The sequence below is a fragment of the Girardinichthys multiradiatus genome, chromosome X, assembly GCF_021462225.1.
Source record: "Girardinichthys multiradiatus isolate DD_20200921_A chromosome X, DD_fGirMul_XY1, whole genome shotgun sequence".
NCBI lineage: Eukaryota > Metazoa > Chordata > Actinopteri > Cyprinodontiformes > Goodeidae > Girardinichthys > Girardinichthys multiradiatus.
The window spans coordinates 9,544,065-9,567,882 of NC_061817.1; the positions used below are offsets into that span (position 1 = coordinate 9,544,065).

Genomic DNA, 23,818 nt, shown 5'->3' on the forward strand with positions numbered 1-23,818 from the left:
GTGCAACAAATGGTGTTTAAAGTTTAAATGGAGTATTTTTTCCCCTCAAATAACCATAGGTTTACATTTCTTTAGCATCTTGGATTCACTGTAAGTGTGGCTAGCTTTAGTAGAACCGTATTCTGACAACGTTAGACGCTTTACTAAATTCAGATTTTCAAATCTACCATGATCCATGTCAGTGAGAAAACAAGACGGGTAACTTGATGCTAAACAAGAACCAGAAACAAAAAGTAATGTGACATTTTTATTTTATATAAAATACATAAATAAAGCATCTGCAGGAGCATGTGCGCGTATCTAGAGACACAAATATGTGTAGGACTCAGTCCAACAGGCATACAAATCAAACCTCATAAAAATATAAAGTATGAGACATACTGCAGTCAACTGAGCTTCCCTGGACCAAACCCTGAACACAGGTCACATGATCACAAACTACAGTCATCTGGAGAACTGAGCCAGAAGTCCCTCTCTACACGGAGATAAGTGTGATATGATGAATGCAAACCTGGCTGCTGTAAATATAACTAGAGAGAAGCTTCCAATAGAAGAATACAGTAAGGTCATTTAGTTTCAGGCTCTACTGATTGCACATTGAAAGAAGAAAAAAAAATATTGCTGCCGGACATCCAGAACATTTCTTTGGCCAAGTAGATGTAAAATTAGACGTTCAAAATTAAAAGAAACTAATGAGCAACAAACAGATAAGTGGGAAATTAAAGCGAGAAAACTGACAAAACCAAATTTTTTCCCGAAGAGAAGATCAAAGACAAACGGCATAGAAATATGTAATAAGTATTAGGCTGACATTCCTCAGAAAAACAATTTTCTGTTTTTTCCCTCAAAAAAGTATAAACAAACAAAACTAGTTTGTGCCTTAAACTACTTTGATAAGCTGAATGAATGGCATCTCCCCTGAACACAAGCCACATGAAAGCACCGCAATACAACAATATGTGAGGATAAACCTTCCCTTAGTTTTTATAAATCCTCTGTACATTTTAAAAGATATTTCTCTTATTTAACAGTAATATTCAAGCTTGTGTAAATAAAGTTCATAGAAAAAAATTGCATTACTTTGCCCTCATTCTCAAAACATCTACAGTCTCTTTCTCCACAAGATTTTAGGATATTTGGGGTAATCCTGGCTGCAAGATGGAGGGAAAGACAGGAACCTCATATTACTGATTTTAAATAAAACCACACATGGCAGCAGATTGATTCAGTGAGTGTGTGTGTTTGGCCTATGAGGGTGGAGTTTTGAAAGCTCCCCAGGCGTGGAAGCAGCGCGTGAAGCAGTGAGGCTCGTTTCCCTTCCTCACCAGGCGCAGCTTCCTCGGATGTTCAGAGTCTTTAGCGCGCATGTGCTGAATGTAGACCTGGACAGAGAGAGGTAGGAGTTTACCCACACCCATCATGGACATAAATGTCATTCCTGTAAGTCAGGTCAAAATTCCATATTGCTCCAGGTTTCACTTCCCAGAGTTCCTGAGTACTTTAAATTAAAAACAGAAACTGTCAAAGTTCAATGAATTACTACAGAGGGCAAACTGAAAAAAAAAGACAAGAAATAAACAAAACAACAGACTGAAAAAAGAAAAGCAGGAAGAACACAATGTAGCAAAGACACAGAAACAAGGGAGAAAGAAAAAAGCAAATACATTTGGAAGGACAGAGGGAAACAAGGGAGGACACAAGCAAGCAAAGACTTAGGAAATGAAAGAAATAAAGGATAAGGGAAATGCCAGGACACCAAGGCAAGACAAAAGGAATCACAGAAAAAAGGAAAATAGGATAAAAGGACAGAAGGAAGAAAACAACATAGGACCAAGGTAGGACACAAGGATGATAGGACAGAAAGAAGGAAGAAAAGAAAGACAAAGAGGGAAAGAAGAAAGAATAATGAAAGGAACAAAAGAGGTAAGGACATTAGGAAGGAAAGACAGATGGCCAAACATGAGGGAGGGATTAGTAATAAAGTAAGAATAAAAGAAGGAAATGACCCTGGTCATAATTTTGTGCTCAACTTTGAATTTATTGGAAATTGTCTCTTACTGACACAGGTTCAAACTTTTACAAAGCAACTCAAATATATACAAATACCCTCACTAATATTTGGTTAAACGTGCCTGAAAAAGCCCACACCTTTGACAGTCATTCAGAGATGAGTGAAGAAGACGGTAACACAGAATTATAACAGAGGTTTGTTCAGTTTGTCAAAAACCATAGTTTCTCAGTAACCTAACGATGGACATTTATCTAAATGGGGTTCCTCAAGGGTCCATTCTCGGGCCACTTTATTTTACATCTCCTCCCACATGTAAGCTGATGACGCACAACTTTACATCTCCGTGTCACTGCATGATCGTAGTCCACTGCACTCACTGAGTCAGTGTGCCCATAATATAAATGAGAGGATGGGTCAGAATATCCACAAGCCTAATGCAGATAAGACAGAAACCAATGTGTTTGGTCCCAGAAATGTAAGGATCTTTCATACCTTTAATATTGGTATTTTAATATTTATTTCTTTTATGCAATGCTTGTATGCCCATACTTTATTTTCTGTCTGCCTTTCCTTGAAACCTGGGCATGAAACTCTGGAAAAAAGTTGTTGAGTATCATAAAAAATAAGAATTGCTCAAACAAATAATTCAAAGCCCCAAATGAACATGATGAGTGTAAGTGAACTCATTGTAAGGGAAGTGACGGCTGCGGCTCACCTGACAGGCTTTGAGGCTGAGTTTGATCTCTACCTGGCTGGTCTGAGAGCCGACCCACATGTAAACCTGCGAGGAAATAAGATCCAGAGAGGTGTAGAAACAGCCACAAGTAATCGATGCGATGACGAACCAACATTTAGGTCTTCTACCTCCTTGCCGTTATCCAGCAGCATGATGTCATCATCGGCCAAGTCGTCCTGGCAGAAGTCGGAACATTTCTCAGACACGGAGAAATAGCCCTTCTCATTTGAGCACCTGAGTGAAGAAAGTTGTGGAACGGGTCAATAAAGCCACTGGGAGATTTATTTTATTTAGTAAAGGGCCAATGTGGAGTGACACGGGCGCTGTGCTCTCACCTGAAGAGCCGAGCATATTTCATGTATTCTGCATCTTCATCATACTGTTTCTGAGATCCAATTCCAACCCAGAAGAAGTTCTCTGGCTCCTCCCCCTCATTAATTACCTACAAGACATTTTTAGATTTTTTATTAACAAAATAAAACATTCTAATGAACAAAAACAGTTTCTTACACTGATTTTACTCCACTTATCTGGAGTTTCTGCCAATTGTTGACATGTAAATATGAAATCTCATAATTAATCTATAAGAAAAATGTTCACAGTGAACAGGATATAAAGATGGAAAAATATTAATAAGGGAATGGATGGACAGAGGGAAGAATCGATGGTTTGTCCATGTTTAGATAAGGTTAAAACAGCTGGTTGGATTATGAGACCAGTGGCTGTATGGATGGACAGACGAGCGAACAGACTGATGGATGGACAAACGCATGGATAACCTGACAAATTAATGGACTCTGGTGATTTATGGCTAATCTGATGGATGAATGGGTAGATTAGTGGAAGAATGGATGGACAGACAGACAAACGGATGGACAAACAAACTGAAGATAGACTGATAGATGGACACTTTTAGACAATTGGATTGAAAATACAATTATTTCCCAAACTCCATGTTCTTATTCCACACTTCTCCAGACCTGGAAAATACTGAATCCAAATCCAAACTTTTCCAGGAACCCTTTAAAGATGAACCCTCCTAAATCCCTGAAAAGTTTAGTCTTTGTTAACTACAAAATTTAACCCTGACTGTAAATACACCTAAACTTGGATACCATATAAATACTTGAATAACTGGTGAATTACAACATCTAAAAGAGATGAGGCCTCTCTCTGACCTGCTTGCTGTAGGTGTCATCAAACATGGAGTTCATGATGTCCTCGGCCAGTTTGGCCTCGTCGGGGTCAGCGGCTCTGCCCACCCAGGTATACACGATGCCCTGGTTGTCAGTGCTCTCGAATGGTACCTGCAGGAATACGTCCCGTCAATCAAATCCCTCTTCCCATTTCATCGGGAATCTGACATCTTTTTTTTTTTTTTTTTTTATCTCCAAGCATCCAAACCTTGAGGATGAAGCAGAACTCTGAGTTGAGGTTGCCTGAATCTGTACCAATCTGGATAGTCCTGAGCAACAGATGGAGAGGAAAACAAAGTGATTTCAGAGACGTGGGGAACAAAAACATTAAGATACTGAACAGGAAACCGGGTCAGTACCTGGTGCAAAGTGCGCTGCCATTGGTGCGTATGTGGTAAAGGGAGGGCTGGGAGTCAGCATTTTGTTTCCGCTTCCCTTTGTGGATAATAAACTTCCTCTTGAAGTGCGACAAGAATTTGAGGTTCTCCTGTTGCTGGGTCATGCGCACAACCTAAATCGTCAAAATAGGATGCGAGGTCAGCACAGCTTTGAACTGGAACTGACCCAATGGGGATCTGTTCCGGCAGAATGAACCAAAACCAAGCTGGGATATCAAATCCTTCTTGCCTTGAGTTTTCCTGGGAAAAGACTCTCAAACTTCTTCTGCAGGGAGAAGGTGAAGGTGAGCCAGCCCATGTTAGACGCCTGTCTGCCCTGCCAGAAGTACACCACACATTGGAAGTCCTCCTCAGGCTGTTTGTCCTCTTCGTCCGCATCCCCCTTGCCTCGTCCACCTTCGCCACCCTGTCCTTCCTTCTCCTTCGCGTCGTCCTCGTACTCCACAGGAACCCAGTATCTGAAACAGCCCAGCGAGACTAAGGTGAGGCAGCAATGAAAAGGCAGAAAGCTTCAAAGGTGTAACCCAGGTGTACCTGCAGAGGAAGACGTAGCAGTCCTGGGTGTAGAAGTGTCCAAACTCCTCCTCAGGAAGGCGGGTGAACTTCTTACCCTCCAAAACAAATCCCTCCATGCCGTCCAGGTCCTCGTTCCATTCTTCCATGAGCTGTTCAGCCTAGAAAGGAAGGACATAGAGCACTGTAGCAATGATCTTTCCAGAGTCAGAGCAGCAGCCTACGACAGACACAGCAGCGTGTTTACCTCAGTGAGGGGCATGGGGGGCTGCCGGGGGAGGAACAGGGCTGTGAGGTCAGCCTTCATCTGGTCCTTCTGCTCTGCGTCCTTCTTCACCTGCGACCAAACGTGCATATTAGGTCTTGTTTTACACCTCGTGGCAGCTAATACCTACAGCTCCTACAGTTTTACAGCTCCTGGCAAAAGTATTCACACCCTAATACTTGGCTGTGAAGTTTCTAAAATGAGGTTTTATTTTTTCCAATTAAACCTGAAGAATGTTGTGCACTTCTATTCAGACCTCCTGAGTCGATACATAGGGTCTTTCTGCAGGTAGAGCTGCAAGGATCTTTGGTTACGTGTCCAACAGCTTCTAGAGATCAACGTTTCTGCCACGTTCTTCGAAAAACAGCTTTAGCTCAGTCAGGACAGATGCAGAGAGTCTGTGAACATCTTTTTCAAGTTTTGTGGTAGATTCTAAATTGACTGCCTCCCTGTCCCTCCTGAAGACAAGCATTCCCACAGCATGATGCTTCCACCACCATGTTTCACAGTGGTTATGGTTTGTTCAGGTACATGTGCAGAGTAAGTTTTCCTCCCAGAATAGTGCTTTGCATATAAGCAAAGAAGTAAATGTTTGTACTCATCTAAACAGAGCACCTTCTAGCATGTTTTCTGTCCCCTACGTGGCGTGTGGCAAACAGCAAGAGAGACTTCTTACACCAATAGCTTTCTCCTTGCCATGCATGAATAAAGGCCAGATTTGTGGTGTGCAAAACTAATAGTTGTCCTGTCAACAAATTTTCCAACATGATGTGTACATTTCTGCTGCTCCTCCTTCTGCTGAATATCTGTTTAATGCTCTCCTTTCCTGTCCGGTCAGTTTAGCTGGACAGCCATGTCTTTGCAGGTTCCTGTTGTGTTATGCTCTTTATTTTCAGACTCTGTGAGATGATCAAAAGCTTGGGATATTGTCTTTACAACCTACCTCTGCTTTAAACCTCTCAAAAAGTATCCCTGACGCATCTGCTGTGTTCTTTGGTCTTCGTGATGCCGTTTGTTCAATAATATTCTCCATCAAACCTCTGAGGTCAGAAATTACACGCGGGTAGACATGACTAATTTGGTGCCTTCTGAAGGCAACTGTTGCCCTGGGTTTTATTTGGCGGTATCAGAGTAGAGAAGAGTGAACACAAATGCATGCTACACTTTTTAATGGAGCAAATGCAAAAATAAACATACATTTATGCATAACTTAGTGTTTGTCTAGCATATAAAAAACTGGGAAAACACACTAAAGTTTGTTGTTGTAACGTCATAAAAAGGTGAAAAGGTTAAAGGAGTGTAAATACTTTGCAGGCCACTGTGTTAAACTTTGAGAACAAAGCACAGGTATCTCTCACCTTGCCCTGCAGGTTATCATTCTGCTGCACAGTCTCAGCAGCCCTGGAGTAGTCCACCTTTAAAACATCATCCCAGTTCTTAAACTTGGATTTAAATACCTAATGGACAAGGAAGAAGAGAAGAGACATGTAAAGAGTCAATTCAATTTGTTGAAATAAGCATGTCTGTGGCTGCAGCACCACCCTAAATCTTCACCTGACACTCTGTGCCCTCCAGGTTGCGGGTGACGGAGGAGTGTTTGGGTCTGTGCAGCATGGAACAGAGCTCCTGACCCAGTTTTAAGGCTGCAGCTCGGACCAGTCGGGGAGACTTCCTCCCGATCCAGATGAAGACATCCGACCAGCAGTCCAGGATGTACACGCATTTTGTGTCCAGGAGAGACTGTACCTGAGGAGAGGGATAGGGAGAAAGGTGGTGAGACATGACAGAAAGAGATGAGAAAGTTTGGGATTAACTGTGTTTATTGTCCTCCTTTCCCTCTGATGATCCAGTAGATAAACCTACCAGTCTGAGCTCAGGGTGGGTGTCCAGCTTGATCTTGTGATCTTTATGTTCCACAGAGAGCTTATAGTTAACCTGAGGCAGCTCCAGATAGCCAAGACCCAGGCCCACCTGCAGGAGAGAAAGACTTTCTGTTAAATCTACATTATCCACACTAAGCAGTATTTACAAAGACAACATCTCCATTGTTGCGAGGTGATAAATTATTTACTTTGTATAGTTTAGGTCTGATAGGGGAAAAATCGTCTGGCACGTGTTTCTTGATCTCTTCTGGTTGTCCTCCTAGAGCCTCCCAGAACTCTGGAGGCTCCTGGTTCTGCATCAGGGTCACTATCTCTGCCTTTCCTCTCCGTTCATTCTTGTTGATCTTTTCGGCAAACAGCCTGGAGGATTTCACCACAGACCCTTGCATTACTACATCTCCAGACCATAAGAACTTTTTTTCTTGTGCAGCATTTTCATCTGATATGGAAGGCAGCTTAGACTTGTTACCTGGCCTTTGTGGTGGCGCCAAGAGTAGCGTTGACTCCCCTCCAGATGGAGATTTCCAGCCCTGTGTCTAACAAGAACACAAAGCTGCAAAAAACAAAAATAAGATTATAAGTTTCAATGAGAGAATCAGCTGATTCTCAGTTTGATCAGCTAGATGGAAACTCAACAATGTGCACAAGCACATGATGTTTTACTATCAGCGAGGTGCTTAAACATAAAGTCAAAGGAAGCACAGATGTGAAAAGATATTTAAAAAGGTAACTATTGTCTGGCATGTTAGTCATTAAGGCTGCTGCAACAGAGAGTTTGTCTGGTTCTGGTCAGTTTGCTCCTCCTAGACCAGTGTTAAAGAAATCACCTGTGATTATGAAGGAGGAATGCACAGTGTGGGGGGGCGTGGCCTCAACACCCCTACAGGAAACTTGGGACTGAGAAACAGCACTGATACAGGTCCTTCTCAAAATATTAGCATATTGTGATAAAGTTCATTATTTTCCATAATGTCATGATGAAAATTTAACATTCATATATTTTAGATTCATTGCACACTAACTGAAATATTTCAGGTCTTTTATTGTCTTAATACGGATGATTTTGGCATACAGCTCATGAAACCCAAAATTCCTATCTCACAAAATTAGCATATCATTAAAAGGGTCTCTAAACGAGCTATGAACCTAATCATCTGAATCAACGAGTTAACTCTAAACACCTGCAAAAGATTCCTGAGGCCTTTAAAACTCCCAGCCTGGTTCATCACTCAAAACCCCAATCATGGGTAAGACTGCTGACCTGACTGCTGTCCAGAAGACCACTATTGACACCCTCAAGCAAGAGGGTAAGACACAGAAAGAAATTTCTGAACGAATAGGCTGTTCCCAGAGTGCTGTATCAAGGCACCTCAGTGGGAAGTCTGTGGGAAGGAAAAAGTGTGGCAGAAAACGCTGCACAACGAGAAGAGGTGACCGGACCCTGAGGAAGATTGTGGAGAAGGGCCGATTCCAGACCTTGGGGGACCTGCGGAAGCAGTGGACTGAGTCTGGAGTAGAAACATCCAGAGCCACCGTGCACAGGCGTGTGCAGGAAATGGGCTACAGGTGCCACATTCCCCAGGTCAAGCCACTTTTGAACCAGAAACAGCGGCAGAAGCGCCTGACCTGGGCTACAGAGAAGCAGCACTGGACTGTTGCTCAGTGGTCCAAAGTACTTTTTTCAGATGAAAGCAAATTCTGCATGTCATTCGGAAATCAAGGTGCCAGAGTCTGGAGGAAGACTGGGGAGAAGGAAATGCCAAAATGCCAGAAGTCCAGTGTCAAGTACCCACAGTCAGTGATGGTCTGGGGTGCCGTGTCAGCTGCTGGTGTTGGTCCACTGTGTTTTATCAAGGGCAGGGTCAATGCAGCTAGCTATCAGGAGATTTTGGAGCACTTCTTGCTTCCATCTGCTGAAAAGCTTTATGGAGATGAAGATTTCATTTTTCAGCACGACCTGGCACCTGCTCACAGTGCCAAAACCACTGGTAAATGATTTACTGACCATGGTATCACTGTGCTCAATTGGCCTGCCAACTCTCCTGACCTGAAGCCCATAGAGAATCTGTGGGATATTGTGAAGAGAACGTTGAGAGACTCAAGACCCAACACTCTGGATGAGCTAAAGGCCGCTATCGAAGCATCCTGGGCCTCCATAAGACCTCAGCTGTGCCACAGGCTGATTGCCTCCATGCCACGCCGCATTGAAGCAGTCATTTCTGCAAAAGGATTCCCGACCAAGTATTGAGTGCATAACTGTACATGATTATTTGAAGGTTGACGTTTTTTATATTAAAAACACTTTTCTTTTATTGGTCGGATGAAATATGCTAATTTTGTGAGATAGGAATTTTGGGTTTTCATGAGCTGTATGCCAAAATCATCCGTATTAAGACAATAAAAGACCTGAAATATTTCAGTTAGTGTGCAATTAATCTAAAATATATGAATGTTAAATTTTCATCATGACATTATGGAAAATAATGAACTTTATCACAATATGCTAATATTTTGAGAAGGACCTGTATAATGAAATCTGGTTGTTTAGGTCAACGTTATGTTAAAACATATTTTTCCCCCAACTTTATTTAAAATCCATGGTGAGGTTTAATCTTCCTTATTTTTTATTCTAGGTTTATTTACAGCTAATTCACATGGAGAGTCTCCTGAATTTCCAGAATCCTGCCACCCTACTTGGGAATATTTTGTGTAATGTTTCCAAGCGGTCGAGGGGCCGACTTTATCAGATAACAGGAAGGCTGGACACAGTCCAGCAAAGTTTCTGTTTTATCCTGTGGAGATTTTTAAACTCTGTTATGACAAAGACTGAGGTTCACCATTACTAACGCTAACCACACTAAATCATACTAATCACTAATGTAAGATTGAAAAGCTGGTTTAAAAGATCCCTTCTTAAATCAGATTACCCTTTCACAGAGACATGGTGTCACCTAATATAAATATTAATTGTTCACGGCAGGAAGGCTAAAATAAATCATTTTTTCATCACTGTTATTCTAATTTCTCAAAGAGAAACCCAAATTTGTATTGGTAGATTGCAGTTTTACAAAAATCTGATCAGTGCATCTTTCGTTCAAGTAAAGTGATCTGTGGGGGCAGGTCGAGTGTTAAAAATCACCGAGGGTCGAGGGAGGAGCCCTTCACGGGCACAGACTCCAGTTTGATGTTCTTCTTGCCGTAGACTCTGTACAACCTGACGTAAAGACAAGAGATTAAACATCAGAACAATGTTACAAACCAGCTCTGCACTACAGATCTGTGGTTGCCCAACTGATTCAAAGCTCACAGAGCAAAAAGTTGAATCAATAATTTCCAATACTTCACCCAAACTGAAGGAATAAAGAAGAAATATGGGTTTTAACACACCTGATGGTATAATTTGAGTCCTCCACGGTGTAAAACCCACTGGCTGTTCCTCCTTCGATGTAGGAGATCTCATTGTTAAATACCTGCACACAAAACCAAAATCCTCTCAACAGCATGTAGCAGCCATGGTAACAGATATGCTGTACAGTTACCGCCGCTGCATGTTTTTATCCTGTATGTCTGGGTATTATCGTAAATTTGCTTGTATTGGCTTTCTGTTTCTACATACTGCGCTGAACTCCTCGCTCTCGTCTCCCATCTCCTCTCGAATGGTCCTGCACTCTGCTCCTAAGAAGTTTCTCAGGTTGACAGCATGGATGGCAGAGCCGGCTTTCTTGTCTAATGTTGCCTCCTGACCGATCCAGTAGAAGATGTGCCAGTTTAAGGCTCCGTTGTCATCCAAGAAGGTCTTCAGATGCATTAGCAAAAACACAGGATGTGAAAACCCCAACAGAAATCATCTTCAGACTGTTTATTTTCCTTTTTCAACGCAAGAATAGATGTGAACTGTTACCTTGAGGATGATGTAGCAGTCCGCCTCATAGAACTTCCCATGGAAAGCTTCATCTACCTGTAGGGGGACAAAGTTCTCTATCTGAAACACGGTTACTCCTGGAACCTGTGGAAGACAAAAAAGAAAACATCTGATTTTAAAACATTGTCACCCAAGATTACACAACCTGCAGGTGAGAGAAGCCTTTCTTCTCACCTGCTGCTTATGTTTGAAGGCATTTTGTAAGACTGAACCCTACCTGTCCCACGTCCTCCATAAAGAACTCGGAGTAATCAAGCTGAGGCTTCTCCAGGCTCTTATCCCAGCGGCGGACTTTTAGGTCTCCGTACTTCAAGTCTCCGTTTTCCTACAAAATCCATAGTTTTCTAAGTAAGAGACATTATTTTTCAACATAGCTCCACGTTTTAGAAAAAAAAAAAAAAAGTTTAGGTAAGTAGTCTGACTGAGGTATACATTGAGTAACAGCGGATTTAGAATATAAATAACAAACAATGGTGCTTTTAAATCATCAGTGGTATCACTCAGAACCAATTACTGTAACAGGAGAAATGTTTTTTACCTCTTCAGTTTACAGACCATAAACGACAAAATCCTACGGAGCGTTTCAAGCAAAGAAACATAAAAGGTGCATATCAGTAGTTAAAAATGTCATTGAAAAAGCTTGTTTTCTTCAGTATCCCAATTCAAAACGTGACACTTCCATACCATATTGATTCACTAGACATAGTTGTATATTTCAGGCTTAAATTTGAAATATTGTGGCCGACAAAAAAAATTTCAAAAATCGATTAGGATACAACGTGAGACCGATGACATTCTTTTAAAGACAGACGTCTTTTTTTCCAGGGAAAGCAGCTAAAGTACATCTGTGGGTCTTTACAGGGTATAGAAAATGGGTGGATGTAAAAAGTGCAGAAGGACAAGATTCCCACACAACAGCGATAACCATAGCTTTGTCAAAGTTACAGCTATGGTAGGATCGTGAGGACAGCCGACACATCGCGTTAAGCAGCTTCTGAATCAGAGAAAACATCAACAGGAGGCTTATCTGCTCAAAGGAGAAAAAGAACAGGACTTTTTCTCAGTGGTCCAACGTCCTCTTTTCAGATAAAAGCTAATTTTGTATTATATTTGAGTCTGGAGTAGAGAGGCACAGAATCCATGCAGGTCCACTGTGAAGTTTCCACAGTCAGTGAAGATCTGTGGAGCCATGTCTGCTGGTGTTGGTCCATTTTGTTTTATCAAGTCCAATGTCAGATGCTGATTACATTTTTCAGCAGGACACACACACATACACACACATCTACCTGCTTCAATGACCACAGTGTCCCTTTGCTTCACTGATCTGCAAGCCGGCCTCGCCTGAAATCCTATATAGAGTACTGTCCAGATGAAGATGAGACACCAGAACCAACAATGCAGTCGAGCTACAGGCGGCTACAAAAGCAGCCTGAGGTTATTTAACACCTCAGCAGAGTCGCAGCTTGATTTCTTCCATGCCACGCTGCGTTGATGCAGTAATTCATGCAACGGGAGCCCCAGTTTAATAGGATTTACCTTAATTTACAACTTTGCATGAGTGTTGAAAGAAATTAGATTAAGATGAAGGTTCAGCTTTTCACAGACGCAGTCTTCTAACCTGTTCATCCTGCCTCTTAAACGACGTTTTTCTTACCTCCATGTTCTTCTTCTCCTGAGCGACGTCACTCATGCCTTTCAGGACCTGCTTCGCCTGATCGTCCTGCGAAGAGTCCTTCTTCCTTCTCAGCCTCATCTTCCTCGCCAGGTGATCTCTGGGGTTAGCTCCTGAACACATGTGCAAATGGATAAAAAACTGAAGCATTCAACACGCACGCAGCTTTACCTTAAGTGGAGAAGACAAAAAGAGCTTCACTCAGCAAAACAAAGTCACAAACCTCCTCCTGCAGCGGCTACAATCGCAGGAGAAGCTCCGGCCAGACGCAGCTGGTTCTGAAGGGAGAAGTCAATGTTGTACCACTCTGCTGCTCGGTCCACGGGCTTTGGTGGCATCACCAAGTTGGGGTTCTCCCGCACGTCTAAGATCTGTGGCAAGAAACACGTATTGCTGACAGAGCACAGAGCTTTGACCTCATTATGGTACCCCTGGTAAACCTGTGTAAAATGCTCTAAAATAAATGCACCTTTTGTTACAGAAACATAAATGAACACTGAAACAAAGAAAAATTAAACCTTTCATTCAGGACATTTATTCAGTGGGGAAAAACATAATTTTAAGATCAAGCATTTTTTTTAAATAATACTTTTTCAAGCTGATTAGTTTTTCGGAGCCTAATTAGCATTATGGACCCATGACTTCTTTCCAACATTTGTTTAATTGTTAGGTACAACAAAAATGATTCATGTTTTGTGAACTGCATGCCTTAGTTTTAATTTCACAGAAGATGAGATCACAAATATTCAGTGACCTTTACTCTGAAGCAGTCTCGGGCGCACCCAAGAAAGAGTTATATTCTTGCATTTTAAATTTTAATCAAATTGTTGTGGTCCACGAGTGCTTTATGATTTTTGGCCTACATGGGAAAAAAGTTTAGAAACCACTCGTGCATGGCATCATAGAGTCATAAAAACCTACTAGCCTCTACTAATAAACTTTATTATGGGTCTTCCTTTGGACTTTCAACGGGATTATGATCCAAAATATTCAGCCAAATCAACGCAGAACTGCTTCGGTATATACAAAAAGATCTAAGTCCTACAGAAAACCAGTTGGGTGAGATGAAGAGAGCATAAGAGAGGCATCTGGAGGACCTGGAGCTAGGGTCAGCAACCTTTACAACCCATGGAGACAAACCTGTCTTTGTTTTTACTAGATCAAATTTGTCTGAAGCAACAAAAGCATTGTGACCCTTAAAAAAAATTGCTTATTACATTTTAAAAATACAGACTAAATTAAATATGACATGACAACAAATGTGGCCCAGCTAACTAATGGAAACTTTAATCTGTAATTATACAGTTATTTCTGAATGAACAACCTGCTGCCCTAAGTTAGACACGTGTCCAAATTCATTAGCAGCTAGCTGGTCTAAATTAGCTAATCAAAGCCCACATTAATGTAACACTTAGCCAATGACCTTTTTATTTATGAAGAGGTCCTTTACATGGGTCATTTAAAAGGCACATATAACAGGGTTGTACCTCCAAGTCAGGCAAGAAGTGGATGGTTTCAGGCAGCGTTACCAGGCGGTTCTTATTTAGCACCAACTTCTTCAGTTTATCACACCTAAACAACAGAAACAGAAATGGTTTTATTATTTCGGAGGGACGACAGCTTATGCCACAGGTTAAATTCCAGCTGATGTGTTTGTCTTTGTTTGCAGCGTACCTGCAGAGGCCCTCTGGGATGAGCTCCAGGTTGTTGTTAGCAGCCATAAACTCGGTGAGGTTAGCAAGTTTGCTCACACCCGGAGGAAGCCCATCAAAGTCCAGTTTGTTAGAATTTACGTACAGTTTCTTGAGCTTGGACAGTTTACAGATTGCAGACTGGTTGGAGACACAAAATAAACATTTCAGGATCATTTGGTCTGTGCTTTTAATCCAGAGTAGGTCATAAAAACAAGTGCCTGTGTGGTTGTCGTCCTTACAGGCAGCGAGGTGAGCTGGTTTCGACTCAGGTTTAGTGTCTCCAGCTGGGACCACTGGTCGATGCACAAGGAGAGTTCAGAGATCTGGTTGCTGCTCAGGTTGAGTCTTTTCAGGCTGCTCAGGGAGTACAGGCCCTCTGGTACCCGAGTCAGGTCGTTACAGGACAGGTCAACGTCTGGTTCAATGAGAGACGATGAAGGTCAAAAAAACAGCCAACATTTCCACAACATGACCTGGAATGTTCTCCCATCTAAATGTATTTTCCCAGAACCTTTGCGGTGTTTTGTGTATCTTGACGTCTAAGAAGACTTGTTGAGCCTCAGCGTGTTAAAAAAGGCTCTCATCACCAAACTAAACGCCTTCATTTTCTGCACTAAAACTAGAACTAGATAATAGCAAAGGATATAAAATAAGGAAGCTGAAAGAGGTGTTCATACTTATCCAGATTTGGAAAATTAAAATCAAATCCTGGTCTTTTCCAGGGTATCTAGGAACCCTAGAAATAACCTCACAATGGTTACACTCTGAAACAAGTTTAAAGTCCCTTTAAAGTCTGAGGAACAAACTCCTAGGGGGAGTTTCATTTATTTTTTAGAACATAAACACTGTAAAAATGTTCTAAAATTACCATTTTCAATAAAATAAATGTTATATAACATGAGTGTTTCCTCCCTCCACTTCCACAGATGGTATACAGATATCCTGGCTTTATTTAATTAAGGTTAACTGAACTTATTGATGTATTTTAATGTGGTCACAGGAATTATTCATGAGTACATCCAAATATACCACCTCTCTACCAGGTTTCCTGGATCACATTTCTACACCGGAAATCTGATTTGGCCGTTTCTGGACCCATTCTTTAACAGGGGTAAAGAATGGGTCCAGAAAAGGTTGCTGCGGTGAAAACGCACCTTGTTTGTTACTGTAGTTACCTGCTAAATTAGTTAGTCCCTCCAAGCTGGTGGGCATGTTGCTCTGCGTCCTCTGGGTGTTCCTCAGGTGAAGCGTCTGTAACGCCACCATGGCTGGCAGCTGACTGCTCAGAAACACACAACAGAGCAGCTTGCAGCTTATTCTAAAGGTCCACATGCAAGTAAGAAAATGGCAGAGAAAATAGGTGTGTTGTACCGCAGCTGTGCATGCATCAGCGGGTTGTTGTTCAGAATGAGGGTCTGCAGGTGCACCAGGCGTCTCATCTGGGGCGGCAGACTGTCCAGCTTGTTGTCGCTTAGGTCCAGGTAGAGCAGGTCTGTAAGGTTGATGAAGAGCTGGTTGGGGATCGAATCGATGCCGTTGTGGCTCAGATTCAACACCAGCATGTTCTTGCTGTTTTCCAGCTCCCTGGGGATCTCAGTGAGCTGATTGTAGCTCAGATCCTGTGGGGGGGGGAGGGATAACCAGAGAAATTTCCATTTGTATTAGTACATTGCTTTGGGGACAGAAACATTTAAAATAACTGAAAGGTTGTGCTGAGGTGTTTAGTGGGATGTGTGATGGTTTCGCACCAGCACAGAAAGGTCCTCGAGCTGAAAGATGTCATCTGGGACTCCGGAGTTCTTCAGGCTGTTGGCTCTGGCTACCACTGCCTACATTAAAAAACACGTAAAGGACAAATCAAAAAGAGACTCCACAGAGGCTCAAACAGAAACACACGACTGGTCTTCAGCCACATTCCTATAATAATAACGAGGTGTGTGTGTGTGTGTGTGTGTGTGTTTGCATGTGTTAGTTACCCGCAGGTTTGGTAAGCTGGAAAGTTCTCCATGTAAGGTGGTCAGACTGTTGTGACTCACTGAAAGATGTTCCTGAGGATAGAAAAATAAAGCTTGTATTTACTAATATATGGTTAATAATATAAACAAGACACCGGCCCAGTCCATAGGTTCCCCCTTGAACATGTCTCTGATCGGCTTGTCATTTAAGAAAGAAGCAATAGTCAAAGTTACTTTGGTCAATATGCCAACATGGATGTAAGTAGGTTCTTTTTTTTAAAGGAAGAGAGGGAGACTTCAGCAGATAACAGGAAGGCAAAAGTATTACAGTAAAGCTGCACTGGTTTATCCTTTTGAGCTTTCAGCCTCCATCTGTTATGGGACATGCAGGATTTGGAAATGTTGGCAGGCTTTTGGAAATCTCAGTTAATGTAAACATCTACTTTCTCAAGGGAATAGACACAGACTTTTGTTTTGATAAATCTAATTTCAGATGCTAAAGAGCTTGAAACAAACTTAAAAAAAAAAAAAAAAAAAAAAAGATTATGCTTGTCAACAAAACTTTACTGCATTTTAAGATTTTTTATAAACTCCTATTTACTCTGATTATGCTTACATAAACCGACTGACATCCTTCAATCCTTGTGGTTTTTTTAGTATAACAATGGCCACCAGTGGGCTCTAGATGGACAAACCTTATCAGTTTATTATTTTACTTAGTACCCCTACAAATAGTCCTTTCTAAAATAGCCAAACTAACAGTAGTTTAATCTTACGTCCCCAACAACCCAACACCCTTTGTGACCAGACCCTTTGTGAAGTGCCTTGAGACGACATGTGTTGTGAAGTGGCGCTATATAAATAAACTGAATTGAATTGACATCCATCTACTAGATGTTTGATCAGAACGCTGATATAAGACTTCAATAGGAAAAATGACCCAGTAATATAATACACTGCAAAGATTAATCACAACATTTCTTTTTAAAAACTCAAAGAGTTTAAATCTGGATCACAAATTTTACAATAATTTACAATTTTACAGCGACTTCCTCCAGTTGCTTTTTACCATCCCTGGAGAAGCAGAGGAAGTGAAGTTTAGTATTTTAGAAATAATATTATTTTTCTAAATCTATTATGCGGCATTTGTGATTGTTTGGGGTAGAAAATCAAAACTGTATCGACAACACCTCCCTATGCTCCCTATGCTGAGCTGTGAGTAAACAATTATGTGATGGTAAACTAGGGAGATATGGACTAAAAATACCATAGTGATATTTAATGCAATAACAATAAACAATATTTATAATTATTCCTAACTCAAATGCATCTGTCATAGCATGCAGTAAAAGCCCCACAAACATAAATACTACCAAATAGGTTCCTTCAGTTCACCAGGTACATTAAGGAGCCAAACTGTACTGCTAAAGAGCTAGCAATCATTACATTCAATCATATTTATTGATATTTATTGATGTCCTCATGGAACCAACAATCGAAAAAAAATTGTTCAAACACAAAAAGTAAATACTGTCAGTTTCCAAATAGTACCAATTAAAGTTCCCCATTATCAAGAAAAATCATAATTCTCATCAGATCTCCAGGTCAACACACAGATCGTCTGCATACAAGGGAAGTCTTTCTTAAACTTATACACCCAAATTTCCCAATACCTTTTAATAAAATCCAATACAACCACTTGCCATCAGAAGTCTCATGGGATATGCAATAATGTTATTGAATGTCGTGATGATGACGTAACTTGGGATAAATTAAGAATTCTTTATAAAACAATATAACTGTCGCCCTGTTTTGGTTCACTGCAAACCTACGTCCCAGATAGTCAGTAGTTTATTCAGCTACATCAGTTGTTTTGGGAATGAAAAACAAAATGTGGTTCCTTATGACTTTACCAAAATGTTAATGTCCTCTATTTCTGCTGCATAAAACAAACATCATCAAATATATCACTGGCATACAGAACCTAAATGCGGTTGTCTAACTAGCTACATATGAGAACATCTTAACAGAATGACATGTATACATTAACTCCAAAAATCTGGCCTTTGTGAAAGACTTGCAATACATCTCTGAAAGCCTTTGTTGATAAAAAACACATGAAGTCCTGTTTGCCACAAGCCATGTAGAAGACTCAGCAAATGTGGAAAAAGGCACTCTGGTAAGACGGACCAAATTTGAACTTTTAGGCCTACGTACAAAATACTATCCATGATGGAAAACTAAGTCTCCGTCGCCACAGTGAAACATGATGGTGGCTGCATTATGCTGTGGGGCGGGGATTTTCGTCAGCAAGGAAAGGGAAGCTGGTTAGAGTTGACGGGAAGATGGATGGAGCTAAATAAAAGGGGATCCTGGAAGAAAACATGCTGAAGGCTAAAAAAGACAGATGTTTTAGATCCAATTGGACTCAGCTTGAGCAATTTGACAAACATTGCCAAAAAAACATTTACATTTTTCAGGTTTTGTTTGCAAAATCAAATTAGAAACCATGTTTCCTTTTCCTACCACTTCCCAATTATGAACTACTTTGTGTTGGACTCTTTTTTAAAATGTTTTAATTAACCCATTTGAAGACATTGTACAGGAAGTGTTTGTAACTTGTAACGTGGACTACTTCAAGGACTACAAACACTTTTACTAAGCATTGTAATATTGCATCGATTGAGCAACATAGAAACCAATACAAACACATTGATCAGAAACCAAAATCACTAACTAGATCTGTTGAGCACTCAAGTGCTTTTCACTAAACACGAGTGGTTAAATGTTTAATATGGCAACCCTGCAGATATGCTCCCAGTGCACATTAGGTGTAAAATAACCGCACTAAGCTACAGAGGTAAAGGCTTTCACAGAAAGAGGAAGGAGCTCCAAACAGCTTCAGCTGGGCTTTGAAGAAAGAAGGTGAAAAATAGTTGCAAGTTAGGTTGTTAGTTGTCAAACTGAGCTGTCTGGAGAACTTACTGTGGGATTCTGTTAAAAATAGAAACATTAGATTTATTTTTTCATATCTTTGTGATAAAGAGCAAACACAAAAAGAAAAAAATCTATTGGACCTTGACTTGAGGTAGAAAAACAACTGAACTATCAAACCATCGGCTCTTCCTGCTTTATTCTATACAGTTGGGGCTGCAGATCAGAAAGTTCCCAAGTTTCCCAAGAAGAGATAACATTATAAGCTAGTATACAAAAGCAATATATTGGCTGTTGATGCTGTCCATTTTATTCCTGTCTAACTGTCTTTGTAGATATGTTTGTACATTGATCTGATAGTCAGGATCACGAGTCTCTTCTACTGGTTTTGTGGGTTGGAAGCTAAAACGTTTGGAAACATCTGCTGTAGAGGAATGGTGTGATGCTGGAGGCTATTTTAGGTCACACTGGAGTGTGGGTGAGGTACAGCTCGGACAAATCCCCACTCCAAAAACAGCCAACAAAAGCAAAGAAAAAAACTACACCCCCTCCCTCACAGTTATGGAACATACAGGAAGACATGGCAGCCATAGAAAATGAACACAAGCACAGGAAGAACATCCAGTTTATTGAAAAAAGGCCCAACAGGATTAAAGACAAGAATTTCTAAATCTGAGTCCATAGTGTAGGGATAGGTCCGTATTTGGTACTTCTACAGGCATTGCCCAAATTCCGTCGGTACAACCGAGTACCGATTCAAGTAAAATCAAATGGTACCTAAACGCATCATTGTGACACTGAGGGAGTGGAAGAGTGGGTGATTTTTCATGCCAGACATGAAGACAGCATTGCATGCACAAGAGCGTAATGACATCAGTACCGCCGGTACCGTCAACAAAGCATGGCTGATAAAAAGAACTCAAAAGTATGGGTCCACTTTTCAAAATGCGATACAGATTACTCTCGCTGCAATATTTGTGTTGTGAAGTGCAAAGCCAGCAGCTGGAATACTTCTAATCTGAGGAAACACCTGGTTAAGCACAAGATTTTTCTCAAGGCTGGAGAATGCACAATTTTCATCAGCCTCAGATCTACGGCTACAACTCCAGCATTTGGCACCGTTAGCACGCCTGCATCTGTTATCGACTCTGCAGCCAGCAACATGGGAGAAGAAATGTTTGAAACAACTGAGATGTTATAATACAAACAGCTGGATGTTGTTTTGATATATTCAATAAAGTTTATATATTGAGAAATTAATGTTTAACTGAAAAATTTTGAAATGTTATTATTAAACGAATTAACATTTATTACCACATAAACCCACACAAAAGTACCACAAACAGGTACCACTCAGTACCGATACCAATTCCCAGGTACTGGATATCGGTACCGCATCGGTTCAAACGTGAAAGGTACCGATCCCTACCATAGCGTCAATCAAATCAGTTGAAAGAACTCACCAGCTTCTGGAGAGAGGCCAGCTCCTCTGGGAGGTAACAAAGTCCCGTCCTGTTCAGCTTCAGCCATCGCAGGCTGCTCATACACTTGACATGCTCAGGGAAGTATCCTCCCTGCAGGGACAGACAGAGATTCAGTACATCACACTTTCATCTTGATCAGACAGAATTAGTGAAAGCAGTAAATGAACACCCGGCTTAATCCTTGACAATGTGTTTATATTACAGAGGTCACATCTGTGTACCGTTTTAACAACAGCTACATGATTTAACCAAAAACAACCCTGCTTACCTGGGGAGTTTAGTTTTAGTTTGTAACAGAGAAGTTACAAGACATTTCAGTGGGAGAAAACCCAGATGTTCACAAACAAGAGAAGGAAAAAAGTATTTGATCCTGTCAATTTTCCAACCTTGCCTACTTACAAAGTAATAGACCGTTTGTAGTTTTGGTACCAACCTCTTAACAGAAACTTAAATCCTTTAGGTTTCTTAGGGTGGTTGTCAGTTTAAATGTTTAGCCCTGCCTGCTCTATGACCATTGTTGACTTCGTTTTTATTTACCATGTTGGAAGACCCATGCACGATCCATCTTCAGCGTTCTGTTTGAGAGAAGACAGTTTTTGGCCAAGACATTTTGGTTACATTAACCCAGTAATTGATTCCTGGTAAAACAGCCTCAAGGCACTATGTTTCCACTTTCTTGCTTGAGTGCAGGGAGGATGTTCTTTCTCTTCTTCCAAACACATTAGGTTAATACCAAAGCTCAGTTTTGTTCTTATCTGACCGCAGTACTTTCTCAAAATCATTTTGATTTTTACAACCAAACTTACACATGACATGTATATAAGCGTTTAGGAGCAGTTGCCGGTTGGTGTCCTGTAACTTTTGGTTGTGTCCCTGGTCCAACGCACGTCAGTCAAATGGCTGAATTGCCTCCTCAACATGCGGTCAGGTTCTACAGAATCCTGCTGCAGGACATCATGCCTCAATCACTGGAGTTTGACACCCATACCTCACAAGCACAGTGTTGTAAACAGTCTTCTTGGTGACTTTGGTCCCACCGGCTTTCCAATTGTACCAAGTTGATCCATTCCCTTTCTCGTGATAATCCTCACCCCATGAGGCAAGATTTTGGATGGAGCTCCAGACTGATTGTAACTGACAGCACATCATTCCCAGATCTGCCGAACTCCACAATATATTAGAAACAATGTTACAGACATCTGTCAGTCTGTAAAGAGCTAAAAATCCATTTCCCAAGTCTTTGGGACACAGCGCACAGCTATTATTCACCAACACATGGAACATTGGTGAACCTTCCCAGGAGTGTCTAGCCAACATTACTTCAACAGAGCACCTACTACTCATCCAGGAGATCACAAAACAATCCAGAATAACATCTAAAGCACTGGAGATCCCAGGTTCCTCAGTTGAGGTCAGCGGTAATGATTAAAAAATAAGAACTGGGCAATAGAGGGATTAATAAAAGAGTTCCAATATGAAACTACTTCAGACCAAACAAAAAACAAAGAACTGTGTCACATTTACCAAAAAGCATGTTGATGGTTCCAAACACATTTGGGATGTGGACTGTGGAAACCATTTCAGAAAAAAAGATAGTCAAACATGGTGGTGGCAGTGTGATAATCTAGACCTGCTTTGCTACTTGAGAACCTTAACAACTTGCTGCAATTTATGGAAACATAACTTCTTTTCTCTACCAGAAAATCCTGAAGGAGAACGTCCGACCATCAGTTTTTGACCTTAAGTTCACGCACACTTGGGTTACGAGGCTCAACAACGATCCAAAGCCCACGAACAAGTCCACCTCTTAACGACTTAAAAGAATGAGAGCTTTGGAGTGACCTAGTCAAAGTCCAGACTTGAATACAATTCAGACGCTAGGCATGACCCTAAACAGGCCGGTGCTGCTCAAAAAGCCTCAAAGAAGAGTGGGTCAATATCCCTCTGCAGCAAAGTTAAAGAGTCACTGACAGTTGCTGCTGCTGAGTGTGGCAACATGTTATTAGGCTATTACTTTTTCACATAGGGTCAGGTTGGTTTAGCTTTTTTCTTAATAAATAAAGTTTATTTAAAACTGAATTAATCATGTTCTCCTTGTCAAATATTTAAATGTGTTTTATGATCTGAGTGTGACCAAAAAAAACAACAACAAAAAAACAGAGAAATCTCTTCCACATTATGTTAGTATGGATCTGGTCCCTGCCAGTGTGTTTTTGACCAGATCCAACTCAAACTGAGCCGTATTTCGTTTCCCAGCAAACATAAAAACTCGTCTGTAAATACAACTGAGTTATTGGCCTCATTTGAACGTTAAAGTTGGAGGAATGAGGTGTAGAGTTATGATATTTTCGCCAATCATTTTACTTGAACAAACAAAGGCTGACAGAACATGCCGTAGTCATGACAACAGTAGTTGATTTCAATCACTTAACACAGCTCTAACAGGTTTAGCAAACTATACGATGTTATCTGCCATAAATTGAAACCGCAGTCTTTATTTGACCTAGAGTGTGACAAAAGTAAAAATGATGTATCGGTGCGTAACAAGTGATCCTGAACCAAGACAGCTAAAGTTAGCTAAAAGTAAAGCTAAATTAGCAAGCTGACGTGATGGTGGAAGTAGCTACCTTGACCCAAACTATATTCAGTTGCTAAAAAAGAAGAAAAACTAAAAGAAATCTCTTGACAAATTATTATTTCAAAGCACATTTTCGAGAAAAACAAAGAGGCCCACACTGGCCGACACCGGACAGCTACTTTGTCATTTTGACAACTGGCTAACGCCCAATGCTCCTAATGTTAAGCTACGCTTCTGCTTCTACCATTTGATGACGATTCTCACATTTGAATTAGCTTTAGCCAAGGCAGTGGGTAAACAGACACTAATATAAAATTGACCAAATTCAAACAAATATCCTTACTTTAAAGTCATTTCCACTGAGGTCTACCCCCCTAATGAAGGGAAGAACTCCGGTGGCAGCCATTTCTGACTAGTTGATGTTAGCTCCTCCACTCCACCCTTAACTGATATTTTGGTCCGAAAGGAAGGAGGGTTGTGGCTGTTCTTCTTTCTGGTTTTGACATTGTCTGAACACCACACATTCGAGCTCATTACTGCCCCCTTTGGTTCAGGATGTGCTAGATTCCAAATTACA

The 23,818-nt window shown here is 41.0% G+C and overlaps 1 protein-coding gene across 1 annotated transcript; it reads right to left on the bottom strand.

Annotated features, from left to right (window-relative positions):
* Positions 1–234: 234 nt before the first annotated feature.
* On the bottom strand, positions 235–23,723 carry LOC124863389 (protein flightless-1 homolog). The gene is made up of 31 exons (XM_047357749.1): positions 23,585–23,723; positions 20,643–20,753; positions 16,267–16,338; positions 16,039–16,119; positions 15,662–15,909; positions 15,466–15,569; positions 14,530–14,705; positions 14,271–14,428; positions 14,084–14,168; positions 12,820–12,967; positions 12,579–12,709; positions 11,142–11,249; positions 10,904–11,008; positions 10,619–10,798; positions 10,390–10,472; positions 10,142–10,216; positions 7,472–7,555; positions 7,191–7,362; positions 6,983–7,090; positions 6,674–6,865; positions 6,478–6,576; positions 5,102–5,191; positions 4,876–5,015; positions 4,571–4,799; positions 4,303–4,454; positions 4,152–4,212; positions 3,926–4,054; positions 3,083–3,189; positions 2,876–2,981; positions 2,727–2,792; positions 235–1,382 (listed from the first exon to the last, which is right to left on the bottom strand). The coding sequence occupies exons 1-31, from the start codon at positions 23,645–23,647 to the stop codon at positions 1,248–1,250; spliced, it is 3,798 nt and encodes a 1,265-aa protein (XP_047213705.1). The 5' UTR covers positions 23,648–23,723; the 3' UTR covers positions 235–1,247.
* Positions 23,724–23,818: the final 95 nt, after the last annotated feature.

What these genes read in the sequence shown, in the direction of transcription:
- LOC124863389 (XM_047357749.1), bottom strand. Translation starts at nt 23,647, where the DNA reads ATGGCTGCCACCGGAGTTCTTCCCTTCATTAGGGGGGTAGACCTCAGT. An exon ending in ACCAGCTCACCTCGCTGCCT is followed by an intron (nt 14,429 to 14,529) that starts GTAAGGACGACA and finishes GTCTCCAACCAG; the next exon opens with TCTGCAATCTGTAAACTGTC. An exon ending in AGGAGAAGAAGAACATGGAG is followed by an intron (nt 11,250 to 12,578) that starts GTAAGAAAAACG and finishes TGGATTTTGTAG; the next exon opens with GAAAACGGAGACTTGAAGTA.